The sequence below is a fragment of the Stegodyphus dumicola genome, chromosome 3 (assembly GCF_044657685.1).
Source record: "Stegodyphus dumicola isolate Sdum_Otavi_A_Nest chromosome 3, ASM4465768v1".
NCBI classification, from domain to species: Eukaryota; Metazoa; Arthropoda; class Arachnida; order Araneae; family Eresidae; genus Stegodyphus; species Stegodyphus dumicola.
The window spans coordinates 160401817-160423660 of record NC_140770.1 but is presented as its reverse complement, the minus strand read 5'-3'; the positions used below and the strand labels follow the sequence as shown (position 1 = coordinate 160423660).

Sequence of the window (21844 nt, the reverse complement as noted above, 5' to 3'; positions counted from 1 at the left end):
TATTCTGAAAACAGGATCCTTTCAATACCATCTTCAATTTTAGAAACAATCAGAAGTCACAAGGAGGGATGTCTGAAGAATAGAAGGTTGGGAGAATGACTGGAATTCCATGTTTTTCTAATAAAGTCTAGATCAAGTGCGGCAATTGCCAGTTTTTGCCATCCAGAGGTATCCAAACTGCACCACAGAGTTGACAAAGAACTTGTTACTGTTTGTTCTGAACTTGTTGGTAGTACTCTTTTATCACTTTTGCCCTTCTGCTGCATACTGGTTATGCTTAATTCTATGAATATCAAAGAACACAACATCACCTTGATTTTGCTTTGTGTATTTTCAGCCTTTGGGATGCTTCCATTGCAATGGTTGTGCTTTTGTTACTAAGTCATACCCATATACCCATGACTCATCTCCAGTCATCACAGTGGTAGTGTCCAGCAGTTTCAGTAAAACCTCAAGATGGAGTTCTTTATGCTCTGCCAACAGCGAATTGGGCACACATTTTACAGCCACTCTGCACATGTTCAAATCAGCATGGAAAATTGCATGTAGAAAATATTTAGTGGTTCCAGCCTCTTCAACAGTCTCTCAAATGATGATATCCTATTACCATATTTTCCACTGTCTGAACAACAGCTACATTTCAAGTGTAGGAAGTCTTTGCTCTTCACTCATATGCAGTCTTTTTTGAATTGGTTGAACTACTCCTTAATTCGTGTTACCTCCTTAGCATCGTTTACAAACACCTGCTGAATCTTGTGAATTATTTTATCTTGAGAATCACCAAGCTTTTGAGAAAATTTGATGCAGTATTGTTGCTCAGCTCTTTAGTAGTCTTGAGATAAATAAAAAATCCGAAAAACACATATCACAGCACCTCTCTTTGTGGTAAGCAGGCACTAAATTTCAGGCATTTTAGTGCCGAAAAAATTTCAAGCTTGCACCTTTAAGCTACTTCCTTCCACTACGTTCTTTGGTGCCATCTTAGCATCATTACTACATACAGGAAAATTCAAGGTGAGATCCTTTTTGGACAGCCCATATATAGAGCACTGCTTGTTTATCCAGCAGATTGTGTATTCAGCAAATGTTCTAAAATGTAAAAACTGTGGATAATACGAAGTAGTGTATTCAACATAATTATTCATATAACATACACATATAAAGTAAAAGTTTTAAGTTGCATATAAGAAATCTAGTAATTTAAAGTAAAATAAAGTGTATTGTCACTTTTTACAACTTCTCTCTTTATGAAAGAATTCAATTCTGACATTTACACAAAAGATGATAAAGCGATGGAAAATATTATACCTTTATTATACCTTTTTAGCAGTGATAGCGAACTTGAGGCTTACAAGCAATTTGTGGCCCATCAAGAATTTTTTTTTTTTTTTTCTTTTTTTCCTCCCCATAGCCAATAACTAGGTAGATAAAATATATTATTAACCTGTTAATGTGCAGAGGTTCATTTAAGATTTAATTTCATTGACTTAGTTTAGACATATATTTCTAATATAAAGTCTTCTAAAATAATCTTCAAAACTTTATAAAAAGTTTCAGTTTGTAAAATTTCATTCTGTAAAACTAAAATCTAACATTTTATTTAATCCCTACAGAGTAATGATGTTAATAAAATATGCATATTTTTATTATTTAGAAAAAATAATTTCCTTATCTCTCTGTTTTAAATTCATAGGAATACAATTCATATACAGTCAAAAGTCATTAATCCGGACTCGTCGGGACTTTGGTGATTCCGGATTATAGATCATCAGTTTAAATCTGGTAAGATGGCATGCAGAAATTATAAAGTTAAAAATATGAAACCGTAATTTATGAAATAAAGAACAATTATGATCTAAAGGGTATCAAAATTTACAAAAAAAAAAGCTTAATATTTATTTGTTTACTTTATTAACCATTTCTTTCAATGTAAGTTGTTTAAGTTGCTTCGTTTTTTATGTGATAATACATTCTCTTTAATTCTATAAACAGACATAATTTCTTCTTTAGTTAAAAATTTCCACTGTTCAAGTCCTATAATTGCTGTGTCGAGAATACCGACTAATTTGTCAATCAAAATTTTTTCGTTTTCAATAACCTCTGTCACTTTCTTCGCTATCAGAAGCGAATTATAATGACGAGGAATTTGATTTAAATCATATAAAAGACGGAGTAATAAGCCAAATAAAATAAAAGCATCTGTTCTGAAGATAAGGATAGTGCTGACAGATCAACTTCCAATTCATTGCACGCCACGGCATTAAAAATAAACAAAGTTTATATAAACAAACATTAAAGTTTAGATAAACAAAGGATATGCCTTTATCCATTTTTTGCAGCAATTCCACTTTTTGTTTAATGGACTTCGAAACATACATCGCTTTGTAGATCCTTACATATTAGTAAATATATATCAGAAATTCTATTTGACATAATCGAAAGTTCAAGCTTACTTTTATAAAATTGCTCTAACAGTCTGCAAAAAACAATAAGCCGAATCTAATTCGAAGATTAATGAACAACGCAATCTGCAACATTAACTGAATTAGATAATTTTAGCTTAGTTTATACCGTCCGTTATACATTAAATGCGCATTCGTAAACGTATTTTGCGCACGCGCACACGCATATTCGCAGCCGTCAATGAGATGCGTGCGCAGAAAGTTTGTAGCTTTGAGGTCCGGATTATAGATCATTCCAGATTATGGGTGTCCGGATTAATGACTTTTGACTGTATAAGCATTTTCATGAAATATGAAGCATTCGTTAATTAATTAAAGTCTGATTTTGTGTCAAAATACCTATTTTAGAACAATGCTATATGTAAATCTAATATATATCATAAGTTGCAATTTCGAGACATGGAAAACACAAGTTGAATTTTGATAATTGGTCTAGTAGAACGGGAGAAAAGTTTCAGTTTGTAAAATTTCGTTCTGTAAAAATAAAATCTAACATTTTATTTGGTTCCTATAGAGTAATGACGTTAATAAAATATGTATATTTGTAATATTTAGAAAATATAATTTCCTTATCCCTCCGTTTGAAATTCATAGAAATACAATTCATATATAAGCATTTTCATGAAATATGAAACATTCGTTAAGTCTCATTTGTCAACAAGTCAGCAATTAATTAAAGTCTGATTTAAATTTGAAAATGCCTATGTTAGAACAATGCTATATATAAATCTAATATATATCCCAAGTTGCACTTTCGAGATATGGAAAACACAAGTTGAATTTCGATAATTGGTCCAGTAAAACGGGAGATATAGAACTGTCTCTCTCTCTCTCTCTCTTTTTCTTTTTGTGCAAGGTGTTAATCAATTATCATGGAATTAAATCATGCTTAATTCTTTCTGGAATTTTTTTGAGGAAATAAGTGTTTAAGATTTACTTCGTAATTTTTAATATAGATATTTTGAGTTTTTATGTATTTTTGCCTTCTCACGAAGTGAGAATTGAATTAATTGAATGAGAAATACTCAATCGTCTGTGAAAAACTGTTTCTTTTTTGTTTTGTTTGCTTAATTTCTTTTATACATCGTTCTAGCTTTATTATAGTATTTGAATAGAACATGTGGCAACGATTAGATAATTCTATTCTTTAAATGATATAAATTTTGTGCATTATGAGTTATAATATGAACGAAATATAATACTGTTAAGTGAATCTAGCACCAGAGTGTCACTATGGTAAACAAATACTAGAGTGAATTTTAAAGAATGCATTTATTCTATTGTGGTTTATGCACTGTCGGCGAAGTAGATTTAATTTGATCCAATAAGTGTAAATGAAATGCAAGAAAAAATGCATATAATTTAATATTCTGTACAAGGAAGTCATGTGGTGTACACATCAGATTTTTTTTTCGAAAACCAGAATGTGTGACATTCCATTTAAGAGTCACAACAATTTCTTACCCTTCTGTTTATTAATAAACAATGTGGTGTACTGTTTTCAAATCACATTGTTTTTAGTTTTTAGCAAAAGGAGTTTCCCCTACCTGAGTGTATACTAAGTCACCTTTAACCTAAAGATATAGAAACACATTTAGAACTAGACTGGCTATAATAGTAATGAACTGATACACTGCATCTGTAGAAACTGCACCTTAAGAAATTGTGCAATTTAGTGGATACACAGATGAGGTTGAGCTAATGAATGGGAGTACTGACATTGATGACTGACTGGTTGTATATTGAATACATGTTGATATCACTAACTGAAGAATTAAATGACGTCTACATAACAAACATTTGTTTTAACTATGAAGACATTGAACAGCAGAGTAGAAACATAATATTACACAGCACTTTGCACTTCTCTCTTACATGCAATACTCACCATTGACTTTTTCTAACTACATATTAACTAAATATAAGTATTACGCAGCAGAGAACTTGCTTATCACGCGCATGCGCTAGGGAAATCGACGGCGATTGCCAACATACCCCCTTTCGACGTTGATTCTCCCATTCCTGAAAAGTAAAACAAAATACATATTAAACAGTATTCAATCCTATAATTGTACAACAGTTTTGATGTTTAACGGGAGTCAGGGGTTTGGTTAACACATCAGCTCCCATTTCACTGGTAGGTATGTACTTCACATCTAATTCACTGCGTTCATACACTTCACGCACAAAATGATGGCGAATGTCTATGTGCTTTGTACGGGAGTGAAACACAGAGTTCTTCGTAATTTTCTGAGCTCCTCGATTGTCGCAGTATATTGTTGTTGGGTGTTCTATGTTGTAGCCCAGCTCCTTCAGGAAACGACGTAGGTAGACGGTTTCTTTGGCGGCCTCAGACAGAGCCATATATTCCACCTCCGTTGAAGATAGAGCTACACTGCGTTGTTTTCGTGATTCCCAGGTTATGGCTGAACCACTTAATATATATACAAATTCGGTGTAGTATTTTCTATCATCGACATTTCATGCCCAATCTGCATCCACAAAGGCGATGAGTGGTTTTCCTGTTTTCGTATAAATTAGTCCTTGATCTTGTGTTCCCTTTAGATATCGAAGTATTCTTTTCGCAGCATGCCAATGTTCTTTTCCCGTATTGTTGTTAAATTGACTTAAGAAATTCACGGCGTATGTGATATCTGGCCTAGTAGCTACTGAAAGGTACATTAGTGATCCGATCAGATTTCTAAATGGAACATTTTTCATGTCAGCGATTTCGTTTTTGTTTTTAGGACTCATCTCTTTTGATAATTTTTTGCTGTTATCTATAGGTGAAGACACGGATTTAGCATTTTGCATATTATACCGATTTAAAATATCATCAACGTATTTCTTTTGAGAAATTTTAATTGAATTCTCATTTTGGTGAAATTCTATGCCTAAGCAATAATGTAACTTCCCCAAGTCTTTCATTTTGAAAGCAGAAGCTAAACTATTGCGAATTGTTTCATACGTTTGCTTAGAATCGGTAAAAACGATAAGATCGTCTACATAAACGATTATAATAGTTTCACTGTTAGGCGTCTTTTTAATATAAACACAATTATCTGAATTAAGAGATTTAAATTTCATAGATTTCAATTTTTCATCCAACTTTTTGTACCACTGACGTCCTAACTGTTTAAGACCGTATAATGATCTCTTTAAAAGACACACTTTATCTGAATTAGTTTCATCGCGAAAACCTTCGGGAATTTCCATGTAGATTTCTTCATCTAAATTTCCATTACATAGGCCATTACAAAATCTAATTGGTAACCTTTGAGATTGTGTTCTACTGCGTAGGCTAAAACTGTTCTTATGGAACTTAATCTAGCAACAGGGGAAAAGTTTTCAGTGAAATCGAGACCAGGGATTTGAGCGCACCCTTTAGCAACTAGCCTAACTTTGTATTTTTCAATAGTGCCCTTGTGATTATATTTTAATTTAAGGAACCCATTTGCTACCAATAACTTTCTTGTTTTCAGGTCTGTTTACTAATTCCCAAGCCTTTTCTTGAACAAGCAAGTTATATTCTAACAGCATGGCATTATCCCAATTTTCAGCATATGGTCCATTTAATGCTTCTTGCACCGTAGGATTAATGCTTTCCTCAACAGCATTTTCAGTTTGTTCATTTTTATTTACAACTGTATAGTGATATTGCTTTTTAGGCCTTCCTGGCAAACCTGTTTTTATTTTCTTGGGTCGACCAGGCCCCCTTTTAATCAGGATAGGAAGCATTGATTCGCTATCTAAATCACTTCTGCTTTCCTTAGGCAGATTTATTTCTTGATCTGAGTCATAACTACAGCAGTTTTCAAACTCGTTAATAAATTTTACGTCTCTGCTTATTATCACTTTACATGCCTCGGGATCCCAAAGTCTATACGCTTTTGATTCATCAGAATAGCCAATAAAAATGCATTCTTTAGATCGAATATCAAATTTGCCTATTCCTGGCCTTTTATTTAGCGAAAATGCTTTTTGTCCAAAGGTTCTGAAGTGAGAGACAGCAGGTACTCTGCCAAACATCACTTCGTAAGGTGTTTTTATTTCATTTTTGAAACCTCGCGTTGGACAGCGATTTCGAATGTAAGCAGCCGTATTGACGGCTTCAGCCCAGAATTTCTGAGGCAGATTGGATTGCAATAACAAACATCGCGCCATTGAAACTAAAGTGTGATTTAATCTTTCGCCGACGCCATTCTGGGCTGGCGTGTAAGGAGTGGTCATTTCGTGTTTTATTCCCACATTATTAAGAAATTTATTAAAGTCTTTCCCTAAATATTGTAGCCCGTTATCGCTTCGCAGGATTCTGATTTTAGAGTTAAGTTTATTTTCAAAAGATGCTTTAAAATTTCTGAAAGCCTCTTTAACCTCATCCTTAGATTTCAGAAAATAAACACGAACATATCGAGATTTATCATCAATAAATGTTGCGAAATAAAATGATCCACCTATTGATTCAGTTCTCATGGGACCACACAAATCAGAATAAATTAGATTCAACAATTCAGTACTTCTATTTTCAGATTCTTTTTTGGGAAGAGGGGTTGCGGTTTGTTTACCCTGAATGCATGCATACCTTACAAGTAGAAAGAGAGTCATTTTGAGAAAAAGAAAGACCTCTAACCATGTTATTTATATGAAGTTTTTTAAGATCATTTTCATTTAAATGGCCAAATCTTATATGCCACTGATCTATTTCTTTAGCAATTGATACAGATTCAAATATTGGCATGACAAAATAAAGATCATTTTCACGTTTAGCTAAGGGTACATGAATTGGAATTAGGGTAAAGTGACCACATTTTTATTGAGACAAAGCAAGACAAACAGAATGAAATGAGAATTGTAATTTAATTATGAAAGCAGACCAATAATTCAAAAATATATTTTATTGTATGCATTCATATCTTGTCTATAAATATACAAAAGCATATTTATTATTAACTATTGGTAACTATAAAATATTTGTAAAAAAATATAATTTGAATATTATGTTTTTTAATTTATTAAAAATTTTATTTAAAAAATTACGATTTTCTTTCATGGTCATATTTTTATCTGATTGAATAAAATTACTGTTTCATTATTAGAATTAATTATTTGAGCACATTTTTCTTTGAAAATTACTGAAAGATTATTTTCAGTTACTTTAGACACTGAGATTAAACTATTTTTCAAATCAGGTACACACAATACATTTTTGAGTTTGATATTTTTAGTTTTAGAACCTATGCGAACTTTAAATTGAACAGTTCCTTTTCCAATAGCTTTAACAGTTTTATCAGCAGCTAATTTAACATAATTATCACCTACCTCGTGAATTTCCTGAAACAGTTCCTTGCTGTTACACATATGCGATGTTGCACCACTATCCAGACAAAAAATGTCTTTAGAATTACTATTAGTGCATGCTACGGCTTCCGAATTTCTGCAGACATCGCAGTTTCACTGAGGCGTTTGCTTTTACTTTCTTTATTTTTCTTCCTACATTCCGATGCTCTATGCCCATAGATATGGCAGAAGTTGCATCTGTAGTTAACTGGATACTGTCTTCAGTTTGCAGGCTTATCTGGTTTCAGTTTAGGAACCGGTTGCCGAGTATACTCCCTATCTTTTGAATAGAACGCATGTTGTGGTTCAGAAAACGATGAATCTTTATTTTTGCGAGCGTTAGCTTCTTCCAATAGTTTAATTTTCAGCATTTCTGGAGAAGGCAGTTCATCACGAGATTCGATAGCTATTCGAAAGCTTTCATAAGAGTCCGGTATGCTATATAAAAGCAATACTGTAAGCAAATCATCCACAATGTTTATTTCCATTTCTTTAAGTTTGTCCACAAGAATGAAAAAATCATTTAGATGAACAGTCATTTGTTTAGAATCACTCATTTTTGTAAAAAGCAATTTTTTTAGAATTGTGGCCTTTCTAGCTGGTCCCTTCGATTCGTAAATAGAATGCAATTTACGCCACAGTTCGTGAGATGTCACACATTTCTTTACTTGTGGAAGTTCACTGGGTAAGATGGATAGGATTATATCCGTGCGTGCTTTTTGGTCAGTAGTTTTCCATTTAGCAAATTCTTCATCACCAGGTTCTGGTTTCGGAATTTTCCCAGTTACATAGTTCCAATAATCATTTTTAATCAGTATTGCTTCCATTTGCAACTTCCACGTATCAAAGTTGTCCTTGTTTAGCTTTTCAATTGACACTGTATTAGTCGTCGCCATTTTCATTTCAGTCGACGCAAATTGGCTTGCCGAAAGAATTTAACAATGGTAGTTGCACTGCACAGTTAAGCGCTATCTGGGCCCATAACCTATGAAGAATAAAATGACGTCTACATAACAAACATTTATTTTAACTATGAAGACATTGAACAGCAGAGTAGAAACATAATATTACACAGCACTTTGCACTTCTCTCTTACATGCAATACTCACCATTGACTTTTTCTAACTACATATTAACTAAATATAAGTATTACGCAGCAGAGAACTTGCTTATCACACGCATGCGCTAGGGAAATCGACGGCGATTGCCAGCACTAACATTATGTAATATTTTTTTCCTATTAATTTAGTAGTAGTCCAGGACTGGTTTTTATTACTCTCCCTATAGTAGGCTAATAAAAACCAGTCCATCAACCATATATATATATATTAATTTTGAGGTTGCCAAATTAAAGTGCGTAATGGAAATGTGTTACATAAAGGAAAATATGGTTATTGTTTTGAATCTATTTGTATAGTGATCACCATGAAATTTCCACTAGAATTAAAGAAAAAAAAATCCCACTCATAGAATTTATTAGTTGATTTGCTAGACAAACACCTACCTATATGCAAAATATATATGTAATATGTTTAGGCAACTGTAAGTCATCCCTCCTTTTTATAAAAAAAAAAAAAAAAAAAAAACCCACCAAATTGTGCTCAGGTAGTTGTGATAATATGGGAGTGCTGTAATTTTATGTATAATTGTTTGGATGTTGTGGGTAATTGGAAAAATTTGCTCGAGAAGTGCCAGATATAAGAATTTCATTATCTTATAGCTGAAGCAGCACTTCCATTGAGTATGGAAGAGAACAATAACTTGATACAGTATCATTAACATTTGCATCAGTAATTACAAGCATAGGCCTTTATGACATATTTTGATGCTGAATGCATGTAGAACAATGTGTACCAAATGCAAATGATTAAACCATATTTAATGTTATATTTTGAAAATTGAATTTTCTCCCCTAAGATATTCTGTATTCATTGTTTTTAATGGATATTTTTAGTAATTATTAAAAAATGCTAAAAATATTCATTAAAAATACATATGCTACATCTAAAGGTTCTAATTTATAATGCAGGTGTGGCAAATTAAAAGAATAGTTTTATTTATTTTGTTATTATTTAGCTTACTGAATTTTTAATGAGAAGGTATAATTGTATCTGGTACTGTTATCAGAATTTCTTGTTCATTTATGCTATCTCTTGCTGTAAAGATGTTTATTAATTTAAAAATATTTGATAAGTTGTAATAATAAACCACAAGTGCAGTTACACTGCATTATTATCATATTTATCATCATTGAGTATGGCGGGCACTAGCCATTAGAGGCATTGGCCACTGCTTAGGCATGAAGTGGAGGTCACTTTGTTATGGAGGCATCTTACAGGTGGGCCACCATTGTCTATTATGAGGGGACAGACAATTTACATGCCTTCTCCAGGATTCAGACCAGGTCCTTCGGTAGGGCAATCAGAGTCAGTAACCACTTTCTGTCTGGGTGGCAGTTTAATCAAAGTAGAAATGAATATTAAAGGCATAAAGAATTTGTTGAAAATGATTCATGTTAAATAATTACAAATTATGTCAGGGATAGTAAAATAAATACTAAATCTTTTTATATAGTAGTTAGTGAGATTAGTAGTACAAGAAGTGATATTGTAATACTACAATATGGCCAAAAAATAAATATAATCCTGTATTCTGAAAAAATAGGAAGTCGTAGTGGCAGCTATTTTTACTTCCTGGTAAGAAGTAAAAAAAGTATTGTAATCGCGATAATAATGATGGTTCAGTAAACCATCGAAACCAGTCCTGTGAAAATTTGCAAATATCACGCTGATTTTTGTTGTTGGACTTCTAAATCAATTTAAAAGTTGTTTAAGTGTGGCTAAGCCTAATGTTTTACCATAGCAGCCATATTTGTTTACATTTGAAACTTAGTAGAATAGTAAATTCAGTATCTGCACCATTAGTGTCTTTTTGCTGAGTGGGACCAAAAGTAAACTTTCAGTTTTGCGCATCGAAAAATCTGCCTTCTTGCCCACTGGCTGAATTGCTTGTTTTCCATAAAAACTAATTTTAACTGTAAATTTTTTTTTTAAATTGGTTTCACTGTATTTGATGTTTTAGCTTTTTCTATATCCTTCAGTTTTTAATAAAGATATTTTGAGGTTTTATGTATTTTTGCCTTGCCACGAAGTGAGAACTGATTTAGTTGAATTAGAAATATATCTATTGAAATTTGAGGAAATAAGTTTAAATAAAATGCAGCAAAAAATGCGTATAATTTAATATTCCATGCAAGGAAGTCATGTAGTTTCCACATCAGATTTGTTTTCTCTGTGACCGTCAGAATGAGAAAACAATAGTTTTCAATGGAAAACAATAAGTTTTCCTTAGCACCACTTTTTTTCTTCTAACTATAACTTCAGTGTTTTAAAAAGTAATGGCATGCATTAACTATTTACTAAGTGATGTCTGTTTGTTATAAATCTACTAAATCTTAACCATTTATTGCTTTCCCATCATTAAAAATTATATTTATATTACATTCATAATATTATTTTTATAAGGAACATTTAATGTCATAGCTTCATAATGAACAGAATTTAGAAAAATTATATAATGTAAATATATCATCAAATCATTTTTGAAATTATCTTTATTTGAAAAATTGAAATGATTCTCCTTTCATTTTTATGTATTCACTTTTTTATTATAAGCTGTATTCACAGTTGAAATGAAAAAGAGGAACATTTTTAGTTATTTTGGTTTAAATAAATGAACACAGAGATGAAGCATTTAAAATCAAATTTACATAATTTATTTTTAGACCAAAAGTAATATTAGTTGAAGATCTGCTGTAACATCTTCATTCAACAATTTTCAGAGTATTTTTTTTTTTTATTATTATTTTAAAGTTTAAAAATGTTACAGTTTGTGAAGAATATACTGAAAATATAGTAACTTGTTATGTATAATTTTTTAATTAATTCGTTGTTTAAAATTTAATAATAATTCAAAAATATATTATAGGTTTGTATGGCCTGTCAATAGGAATGTTGGTACTTCCATCACGTTTTCCTTATTATATAGATTATCTCCAGTCTTTGCACATTTCTTCTGCTTTGATATTTTCTTTAAAGTTTGCTCTAGCATGGACCGTATTCTACCATACAGCTAATGGAGTGAGGCATTTGGTAAGTCTTGAAAAATTAATGATAATGATTTTTTAACTAAAAAGGGTATAAAAAATATGTGCCACTGATTTGCATTACATGTAAGCTTAAGAGTTCTCATACACTGCAATTCTATATTTACTATATTTATATAACATTACTTTTTAATTCAGTTTAATATTGATAACTTTAGATTAATTTGTGTTGAAATATATTTATTATGTTTGTGGTTCTCAATTTAGTGTATATGAAATTGAAAAAAAAAAGTATTAGATTTAATTTTAACAGCCTGAAGTGATTTTTATAATTTTAGGATAGAAAAATTATTAATTCACCTATGAAAAAACATTTTTACATTGAGAAATTTTTACTTGAAACAAAAATGTGTTATTAATAATGATACAAAATTACAGAACGTTTAAATCCTTGATGATTATGTTATGAATTCAACTGCATTTTCTCAGTATCCTTGTAACTTTGGCTATATATAGCATTTGTCAGAAATATGGTTGCATGTTACTGTATTATGAGAATCTTATGGCTAAAAGAATACACGTAGTATCATTTGAAAATCAAGTCTTCAGATTAGACAGAAGAACAATGCACAAAAATAAACAACCAGACTTATTGTATTATCTGAAACTATTTACCATTTCAAAGGTTTCCAGTCCTTATCGTAGTATACAATTATTACTTGAATTATCAGTTGCAGTAAACAGAAACAGTGACTGCAAATGCAAACACCCATGTTGCTACTGTAACTTACTGCTGTTTGTTTAGTCCCATCTTGGCTAATGGTATAAGCTTGGATGCATGAATGTAATAAGTGAAAAACTAAAATTTCTAATTTAATATAATGCTGAATATTTCCCTCCACAGTATACAACAATATATTGTTACAAGTTTTGTAACATATAGATGATTTTAGTGCAATTATATCTGAAACTGTTGTATCTGTCTGTATAATGTAATATGAAAATCTAGAGGGAGTATGCTTTGCCAGAAAAATAAAAATATAAGGGCAAGTCATTGAGTAACAAGCAACTTATAACTTTGAGTAAATGGCTATCTCGTTAATTTGGCGAGATACCGCCAAGCTGGCAGCTGTTTTGGGGACTGATGTTTGTCGCCAAATTTGGTGAGAAATCGTTGGTAGTTCCCTAACATTGTGGCCATTTTGCAACATTTGGATCCGTTCCCTGTATCACCGTAATAGCCATTGTTATTTGATAACTGTACTTGATTTCATATGTAGCTGTAATGTAATTCGGACCTCATATACTTTCCATTAATTTTGAGAAGCAGAAAGTACTAGAAATATCTTTGCGGTCAGGTGAAAAACTGTACAGTACAAGGTCCGAAATCGAGACTTCCATTATCCGGAATGATCTAAAATCCGGACCTCAAAGCCACCAACAAAATTTTTCTCATAGGCTTTGCATTTGCGCATTTGATTTCCCCCTCCGTGCATAATAAAACATCTGGAGAGTCCCGATTCTTAATTTTACTTCGACACTAAATAAAATACCTTGTTACTGAAGAAACAGTCATTTTAGCATAAATTTGTACGATCAGTAATTTGACTTCGTTGCTGCGTATTTGCTTGGCACACATCCTCAAACCGAAACATTCCACATAGATACATTGTTGATCTGACGCCAACCTGGTGAATCATTATTTATTATACGTTTTATTTCATTACCGCATGTTTATCAAAACATGTCAACTTGAATAATGACTCATGTAGCGATGCCTAAACAATTTTTTTATGTTAGCATTTGAATAATAAAGGAGTATGGTACCTTTAATGTTGACAGTATGCTTGGCGATGATTACAGATTTCAGTTAAATGCACTAAAAAATGTTGACGAGGAAAAATTTACCCAAAATTCCTTTCCATATGCTAAAAATAGATTTTGTTGATGATACTCATAGAACCAAAGATTACATCTAGGGCTATCTGAATTAAGAATAATTGATTTGTTATTCGCATAAACCCAGAACCAGTGCCAGGTCTCGTATGGTTGTGCTGAGTCGCAGAATTTAAGACCCACAGAGACTGCATCAGGCGGTAAGATATCTAGCACCGGCCCTCAATAAAGCTTAAGTATATGTGGGAATTAATTTATTCAGAACTCAAGCCTTAAGCATGTGCAAGAAATAGACATAAGTATAATAAATAACTAAACTAATACAATTCAGGCTTAGTTGTTTCAGTGCGCGATACATTAAAGCAAGATAAAATTTAACGGAAGAACTTGTCGCTAGTCGCCAAGTTCGTAATGTTAGCCAAATACGTATAGTGAAGGATAGCTAAATTTGATGATGAGAGCCGCTAAATTTAAAGGTTTTTTTAATATCACAAAACAAAGGTGAAATTTTACAGTTTACGGATTTTGTGAAGAAATGTGGAGAAGCAGTAATAAATGAAGATGATATAAAAGAAGTTTTTCATTGTGATGACAATGCTTCTCAATCATCAATCAATTAATGAATGGAGAAATCTGTAGTATGGTTCTAGATCCAGAAAATATCTCTACCGATAGTGATGAAGTTGACAGAGAAGTTACTGAAAATGAGAAAATTTCTATTGACAAGTTAGTTGGAATCCTCGAAACAGCTGTTACAGGACTTCAGCAATGTAACTAAAGATTATCACTGTCTACAGAATTAAAGAGAAAGTATTAGCACAAAAAAATGAAGTAACTTAAAACAACTTACATTGAAATAAATCTTTAATAAGGTAAGCAAATAAATATTAAGCCCTTTTTTTTTTTGTATATTTTGATACCCTTTAGATCATAAATACTTCATTATTTCATATTTTAAATTTTATAATGTACACTATAAAATGCCATCTTACTACATTTAAACTGATACATGCCATCTTACTAGATTTAAAGGGATGATCTATTATCCGGAAAAATCCCAAATCCGGAATCGCCGAAGTCCCGATCAGTCCGAATTTCGGACTTTGTACTGTATAAGGCTGCAGAGAGCATTTGCCTTCGGTTGTTATTGTTAGCTTTTGGATCAGCATGAGTTCGAAGTACTGAGATATCTTCACTCTTTAAATGCACTCTACATTGCATTTGTAATGTTCCTTCAATGTGCTTTACATCGCATTGTGTGTAATATTCTTAGTAGATTGAAGTATAACTACTGCTTGTACTGTGTGATACTGTGAACACCTATACAAATATTTCTATGGAAAAATACCTGAACTCTGAAGTGTTTCTTTTGATAAAACAAATTTTATTAACTAATCATCAGATCTGTGTGCTTTCAATCTATTACGAAACCCATATGCACCCAACAATATGGTATTTAGCTCTGATGTATATACATCTTTTTTGACTGAGCACTTGGACTGATGTCATTTGTAACTTCTTAAGCATTGCTAGAAAGGATGTTACAATGTTCATATGCCGTTTTTGTGTTATCTTAACGTAACTTATCCACTGAGAAGTTCTTAATTCTTTTTTAAGCTTATCAATTGTGCACTTTTTTCTCTTTGATATATTTAAATTTATGATCTTCATAAAGTGATGAAAAATTTTAAACTGAATCTTAAAATTTGGGCAGCGTGCATATATTACAAATAGCAATTGCATGGAAGAAAAATTAATGCTACTGATGCATGCAGCACCTAATTCACACAGAACTTATCATATATTACTAATAATTTTTCTTTTTTATCAGCCTGCATTAACACATTTCACAGGAATGATTAATACCATTGTTACAAACTTTAAAACTGTGATTGATAAGTATTTTAAATTAATTTATTAAATGATGACACATTTTTTGCAAAGAATATTAGAGTTTTTTTGTCTAAGGCCCTCCCCCAAAAAAAGCATTCAAGCATGACTTGCTAAAAGAAACTGGCTTGTATTGACATTATATATGAGAAAATTTATAGAAATGCCCATGCATCAAGTCTGTTTTCTGAGGTTAGAAACCAGCAAGCTACCAGTATTCAATGATCTTATCTGCTCAACCGCTGATGGGCAAATTCCATTTTAAATGGGACATGCAATGAATCTTGTTATATTATGCATGCATTATATCGGCTGTATACTGAATAAGTCTGAAAACTTAAAACACATATGAAAAATTAAACGCAATGAAGTGTATTTTGTACAAAAATATTGTCAGAATGAAAAGCAGAATTTTAAGCTCCATTAATGTAAATGAACCTGGTTGATGAACTTTGAATTTTTAAGCTGTAGAGTCATAAGGTTATTTTTAAGGTAGGAAACAGGAAAAATGAGCAATGCCCTCGCCGGGACTCAAACCTGGACCTCTCGAATATGCCCCAAGTGTGCTACCCTTTCACCACAAAGGCATGCAGAAAGGAGGGAGAAAATACCTTTTATACTCCTCCTTTTAAAGAGAGACTGGGGATTAGGGAAACCAGTCGCCAAATCCTGGTAGTGAAGAATCACCATTTTTTAATTCAGGCACTACTGTTAAGAGTCATTAGGTTATTTTTGAAGCAAATTACTTAAAGAATGAGCAATGTCCCTGGGACTTGAACCTGGACTCCTCAAATCACTGAGTGTGCTACCGTTGCACCGTAAAGGCATGTAGAAAGAAAATAACTTATAAAATATCTCCATAACCAACTGATATTAAATCTGCAGAAAAGGCCTTGGCGTCTTAAGTCTCCATAGAGTAGAACTTTTTGCATTGCAAATTTAATATAAGCGAGTCCTCAGTAAACCATTTTGCACAGGCTAGTATAAGGTCACTGAGTGCATCTCCCAGCCAAGCCATAGGCACACACATGAAATAATGATTACATTGAATGAAGTGATTGAAACTGCATATGGATGAACAATTGTTTATCTATCACGGTAAGTGTATCGTCTCCATGGAATGAGAAATGTACTTTGTCTGTTCAAGGCACAGTAAAAACAACCACTGCATTTTTTTTTTTTTTTTTTGCATAACTTTTGACAAAGCCGCCATCACAGAATTTTTCTCCTTTGCTGTATCAGTAAAATCTGGTGTGGTTTGTAAGTATAAACTATCAAAACACAATAAAGAATGCACTGATAGTTTCAGATAGTTGAGCGTATTAAAGTTGGAATTCACGGTCAAAAAACCAAATGAATGGAAGAAATTTCCCATCTAAAATTATAAAAACAGTCATCTTATTGAATATCAAAAGCCTACATTTAAACTTGTATAAGATTTTAGAATAGGGTAATGCATTTCAAGAAATCCCACTGAAGATATTCCAAATGTGTGCCAATTATTCTGGCAGAAGTTTAATGAAATAGATCATTCTTTACATAGATACAAATTATAGATATAATGCATAAAAACTTAAATCATTTATCGCAGTTTTTCACGTTGCATCACTATTGTTATCCATTTCAAACAAAGTTACATATTGTGCCTTTCTTGATGCCAGGATTATGTAATGTGGAAAGTATCCTATTGCATGTTATACCATAAAAGGCAGGCCCCATATATTAATCTTTTTTTTTAATGTGATGAAAAAACAATTTATACCCTTCTGTACAAAAATTAAACTAGCTTATGGAGAATTGTTGATGTTACATTAAGCCAAGGCGAATTATTATGTTTATGCTGTGACATCATTCTTATCTGTATTGTAATGTGCTGTATAAAGTTATTATAAATCCCTCAATTATTTAATTTCGTGAGAATTTTTTCTTTTAAAATTCTAAAATATTCCGGTAAGTTGGGTGCTGGATAGTCACACTTGTAATGCATTTTAAAAGAAACATATTGATTAAAAAAATTATTTAATAATTTGTGTGTATTTCTTCCTTATTTCACGATATAGCTTTATATCAGTAAACGATTAATTATTAATTTATTAGCCCAGAAGGGCTATTAATTTCAAAACGGCATTTTGTATCGATTCACTTTTCAAACTGTTGCCACAAAATATTATCGCCATGAATTATATTTGAAGAATCTGCATGTATGTTTCTCGCATTGTGAAAAATTACGGTACCAAGAGCCGTGAAATTTTGAATAATGTAGCCCTCTAACCGAGCGTGGGCACTTGGAAGCCCAAATTTTGAATTTGTTTCATTATCTATTTCAAATTTTGTAAAACTTTAACGAATTTTTGATTAACAAACTCAACCATTTCAAAGCGAGCAATGGCAACAATGAATGGAAAAAAACATTTTTATCTACGGTGCATGGGACTGTCTATCGGAATTTCTTAAGGTATGCTGTTTTTAATTATTTTTCATATTGCTGTTGAATTGAATTTTATGTATTGCAAGTGTGACGATCATGATATTTAATAAATAAAGGTAACACACAAAACGTTAAAAAACACTCTTTTGAGCATAATATAAAATCTGAAAGCTTTCAGTTCCCTCACCCCTAGTATTTTTTTTTTTTTTTTTACTTTTGTGTAATTAATGGAATTTTGATTATCATGATCAGTCGCCGGTGCATTCAGATGTCAACTCTTTTATTATCATTGACCCCCTTTCAAATTTCATTGACCACCTAGAGGGTCAATATTGACCTTTTTGGAGACCCCTTATTTAATGGGTATACTTTTTCTATTGATAAGGTAATCAGATTTTTCTCTGTAATTATTATTAAAAAAATTAGTCTGAACAAAATCTTAAGAAAAATTGTATTATTACGACTTATTTAAGGTTTGAGATACTGATGCTGCATTGCATGTCTAATTTTCATTAATTACTGATTGAATTAATAATGGTGCAATTCATAAAAGACATTTATAACATCATATGTTATGTAAGTCAACTTCAAAATAGTCATTTACTTACTGAATAACAGCTTTTTATATTTTAAATAAAATTTAGAGCTTTTAAAAAATTTTTGTAAAGTGAGAATTAAAATTAAAAGCATTTACTTACAATTAATAGATTTTGATGATGCAGAAAGCTTCAGAAAGACTGATTTCGTCAACTTTAGTATTCTGGCAATTAAAAAATTTTGAAAAATGTTTAGGAGCTCGGTAAAAAGATTAACAACAGAGAAGCATTTTTATTTTATTTTCTGCCAACAAATTAAAGACAATAGTTAGAAAATAATAATAAAGAGAAAAATAATTCTCCTCTTCGCTTCTGTTATAAAGTTATTTTCTTTAGTTAGTTATAAAAAAATTATTAAAAAGTCAAGGTTTAATCTTTAAATTACCTTTTCTAGATTTGAATTCTTGAGGGATCACTTGTAAATAGCTTGATAAAATTTGGTTTTGAAAAACTGGAATTTTATACAAAGGAAATGTCAGAATTTCATATGTAAAAGAATTAATAAAACTTGTATTGCTATTCATTATTCATCTTGTTTAAAAGGAAATCTTAAAAATCCATCTAAGTTGCTTTATTCATTTCTGCTCTTATAGTTATGGTTTTAATAAATTGATATTAAAGGATCTTCAAATTTGAACAGATTTTTCCAAAATTAAATTTAACCAATAGAATGGAATGAATTTATCAAAATACTTCTAATTTAATTTAAAAAATAATATTCCAAGATAATTTTTATATTTTTATTTGTCTGCTAGTTGTTTGTTTCATTTACCTTTTTTTATTTCAGGCATGGGATATGGGTTATGGATATGATCTGAAAAACTTGTATTTGTCTGGTTATTTAGTACTTGGAACATCTTTAGTTGCATCTGCTATAGCTGCTGCAATGTAATGCGCATTTATATTTCTATAATGTAGTGAATGAAAACATGTTGTACATGTAGACACAATAAAAGTAATTTATAAATTTAGACTTTTCTGCATTTATATAAGTAATATACCATAAGAAGTTCTCTAATGTTTTGTTCCTTAGTCATTTTACAATTTCTAATAAAAATATATCAGGAACTAATAGCTGTTATTAATTAGCTATATCAAAGCAGAACATTCCAAAAGTTATACTGAAGTTTCTATATTATAGAGGAAAGGAAAGATGCATATTTTTTGTTGTATTTAAACAGAAGCCAATATACTGTAACAAATTTGGTATATATGTAAATTGTAGTATCTCTTGTATAATGTAATTATGAAAGGCTAAAAAATGTGAAGCTCTGCCGGAAAAATAAGGTTACCATTTAACTTCGAGGTATTGCCAAATCAAATCTGCAAGATAGTGCCAAGCTGGCAGTGATTTAGGCAACTAATTTTTGTCCCAAATTTGGCGAGTAATTGCCAAAGGTCGCCACACTTAGCGACATTTTGGCTCAATCCCTGCATAACTGTATCCAGCCATATGTAACTGTAGCTGTATACACCTTCTAGCAATTTCAAGAAATCTAAGATAGTGGAAATTTCTTGGTTGACAGAGAAAAACTACATCAGTTTTCAGTTCAGAATACAGCTCAGAGTGTAGACAGATGGCTGTGCAAGCTTACACACTCAGAGCTTTTAATACTGTGCCATGTTCAACAATCTTAGTAGTTTGTAGTAGTAACTACTGATTGTTCTCTGTCATACTGAGAAGACCTGTGTGAGTAATTTTGTGAAAAGTTCCAGAACTGTAAAGTGTTTCTTTTGGGAAAATATATTTTATGATGCTATGATCGATTACTGTGTGCATTTAATTCATTATGAACCTGTATGTGTTTAACAGTTTTTAGTGTCAGAAGTGGGGCTGAATGACGACGACAAGAACAATGGAGGAGCAACTAAAATAGCTTTTGCTGCATTCCAAGAAAAGATAGAATGGGCCTGTCGACTCCATTGAAGGAGAGAGGGAAAACGGTCCAAGAAAAGATAGAAGGGGTTCTCAAAGTCAGTTTAAGAAAGTATTGAAGCAAGTCAAGAGGAAATAAAAAGAGAAATTACTGCCATAATAAAAAACAAATTCAAGGCTGTGGAAGGAAGAATAGATATGGTTGAAATAAAGTTGGAGAAACTGAAGAAAGACTTTCTGCTGCCAAACAACAAATCTAAGAAAGAGTTTGTTGTCAGCAGGAAACAAATCTGATGACCTTTAAATTCCTACCTATATGTTCTTGACCTTCTTTACAAGATATCCACGTATGATGGAAAGACCTCCTCGCAAGTGTACAAGACTAAATTCTATATAATAGCAAATGCATTGGATTCTAAAACTAAGGCCTGCCATCTTGCTGCTTCTTTGAGAGCAGACGCAGCAGATATCCTCACAAGTCAGCCTGAAAATCAGAGACTAGACTTCAAAATTATATCTGGTGCGTCGGAGCTACACTTTGGCAAGACATGTTTAAAAGACTATAGCAGACTCCAGTTGAAATTTCACCAACAAAAGTCCATGGAAACACTCCAAGAGCTCGCCACGGATGTTGAAAGGCTCTCGCATGACCTCATCGCCTAGAAAAGTGTTGAAGAATATTTAGAAAATAAGTGCTTTAGAAATAGAGGAAATCAAATTGAAAGTTAAGTCATGTCAAATGTAAATTATTCAGACAAGAAATGACTTAGTTTGGACATGCCTGCTCTGCCGAAGGTGCATTTACAGATCATGAAAAAGTGTTGGCAGTTAAAGATTGGAGACACCCTGAATATATCCATGAGAATCCGAGGCCTCTGCGCCTACTATAAATTCATGAAAGGCTTCTCTTCCATCCCAAGACCACTTTACAAACTGTCAGAGAGCAATCAAAAGTTCTTGCGGTCAAACGAAATGTCAGGATGCACTTTACAAACTGAAGGATACTTTAATATCTATGATAATCCAGGTGTATCCTCAACTTGACAAACCATTTATTCTTGATAGGTGTATGCAAGTTATGAGAGTGCATGCTGTTTTTTCACAAAATAAGTAAATAAATAAATAAATAAACTATCAAAAATGTGCCATAGCATACTGGATCAAGTGTCTATTTAAACTTGAGAGAAATTGCATCACCAGGAAAAAGTACTTGTGTAGACTCATCACCTGGCATGCTTGTAAGATGGTGCCATT

The 21844-nt window shown here is 31.9% G+C and overlaps 1 protein-coding gene across 1 annotated transcript in view; it reads left to right on the top strand.

The window, feature by feature from the left end:
* LOC118185459 (succinate dehydrogenase cytochrome b560 subunit, mitochondrial-like) overlaps window positions 1-19685 on the top strand; it is a 55653-nt gene extending 35968 nt beyond the window's left edge. The window contains exons 5-6 of the mRNA XM_035355308.2: window positions 11787-11950; window positions 19502-19685. Coding sequence (XP_035211199.1) covers window positions 11787-11950; window positions 19502-19606 — 269 coding nt within the window. The 3' untranslated portion in view covers window positions 19607-19685. The remainder of the gene's footprint in view (window positions 1-11786; window positions 11951-19501) is intronic.
* Window positions 19686-21844: the final 2159 nt, after the last annotated feature.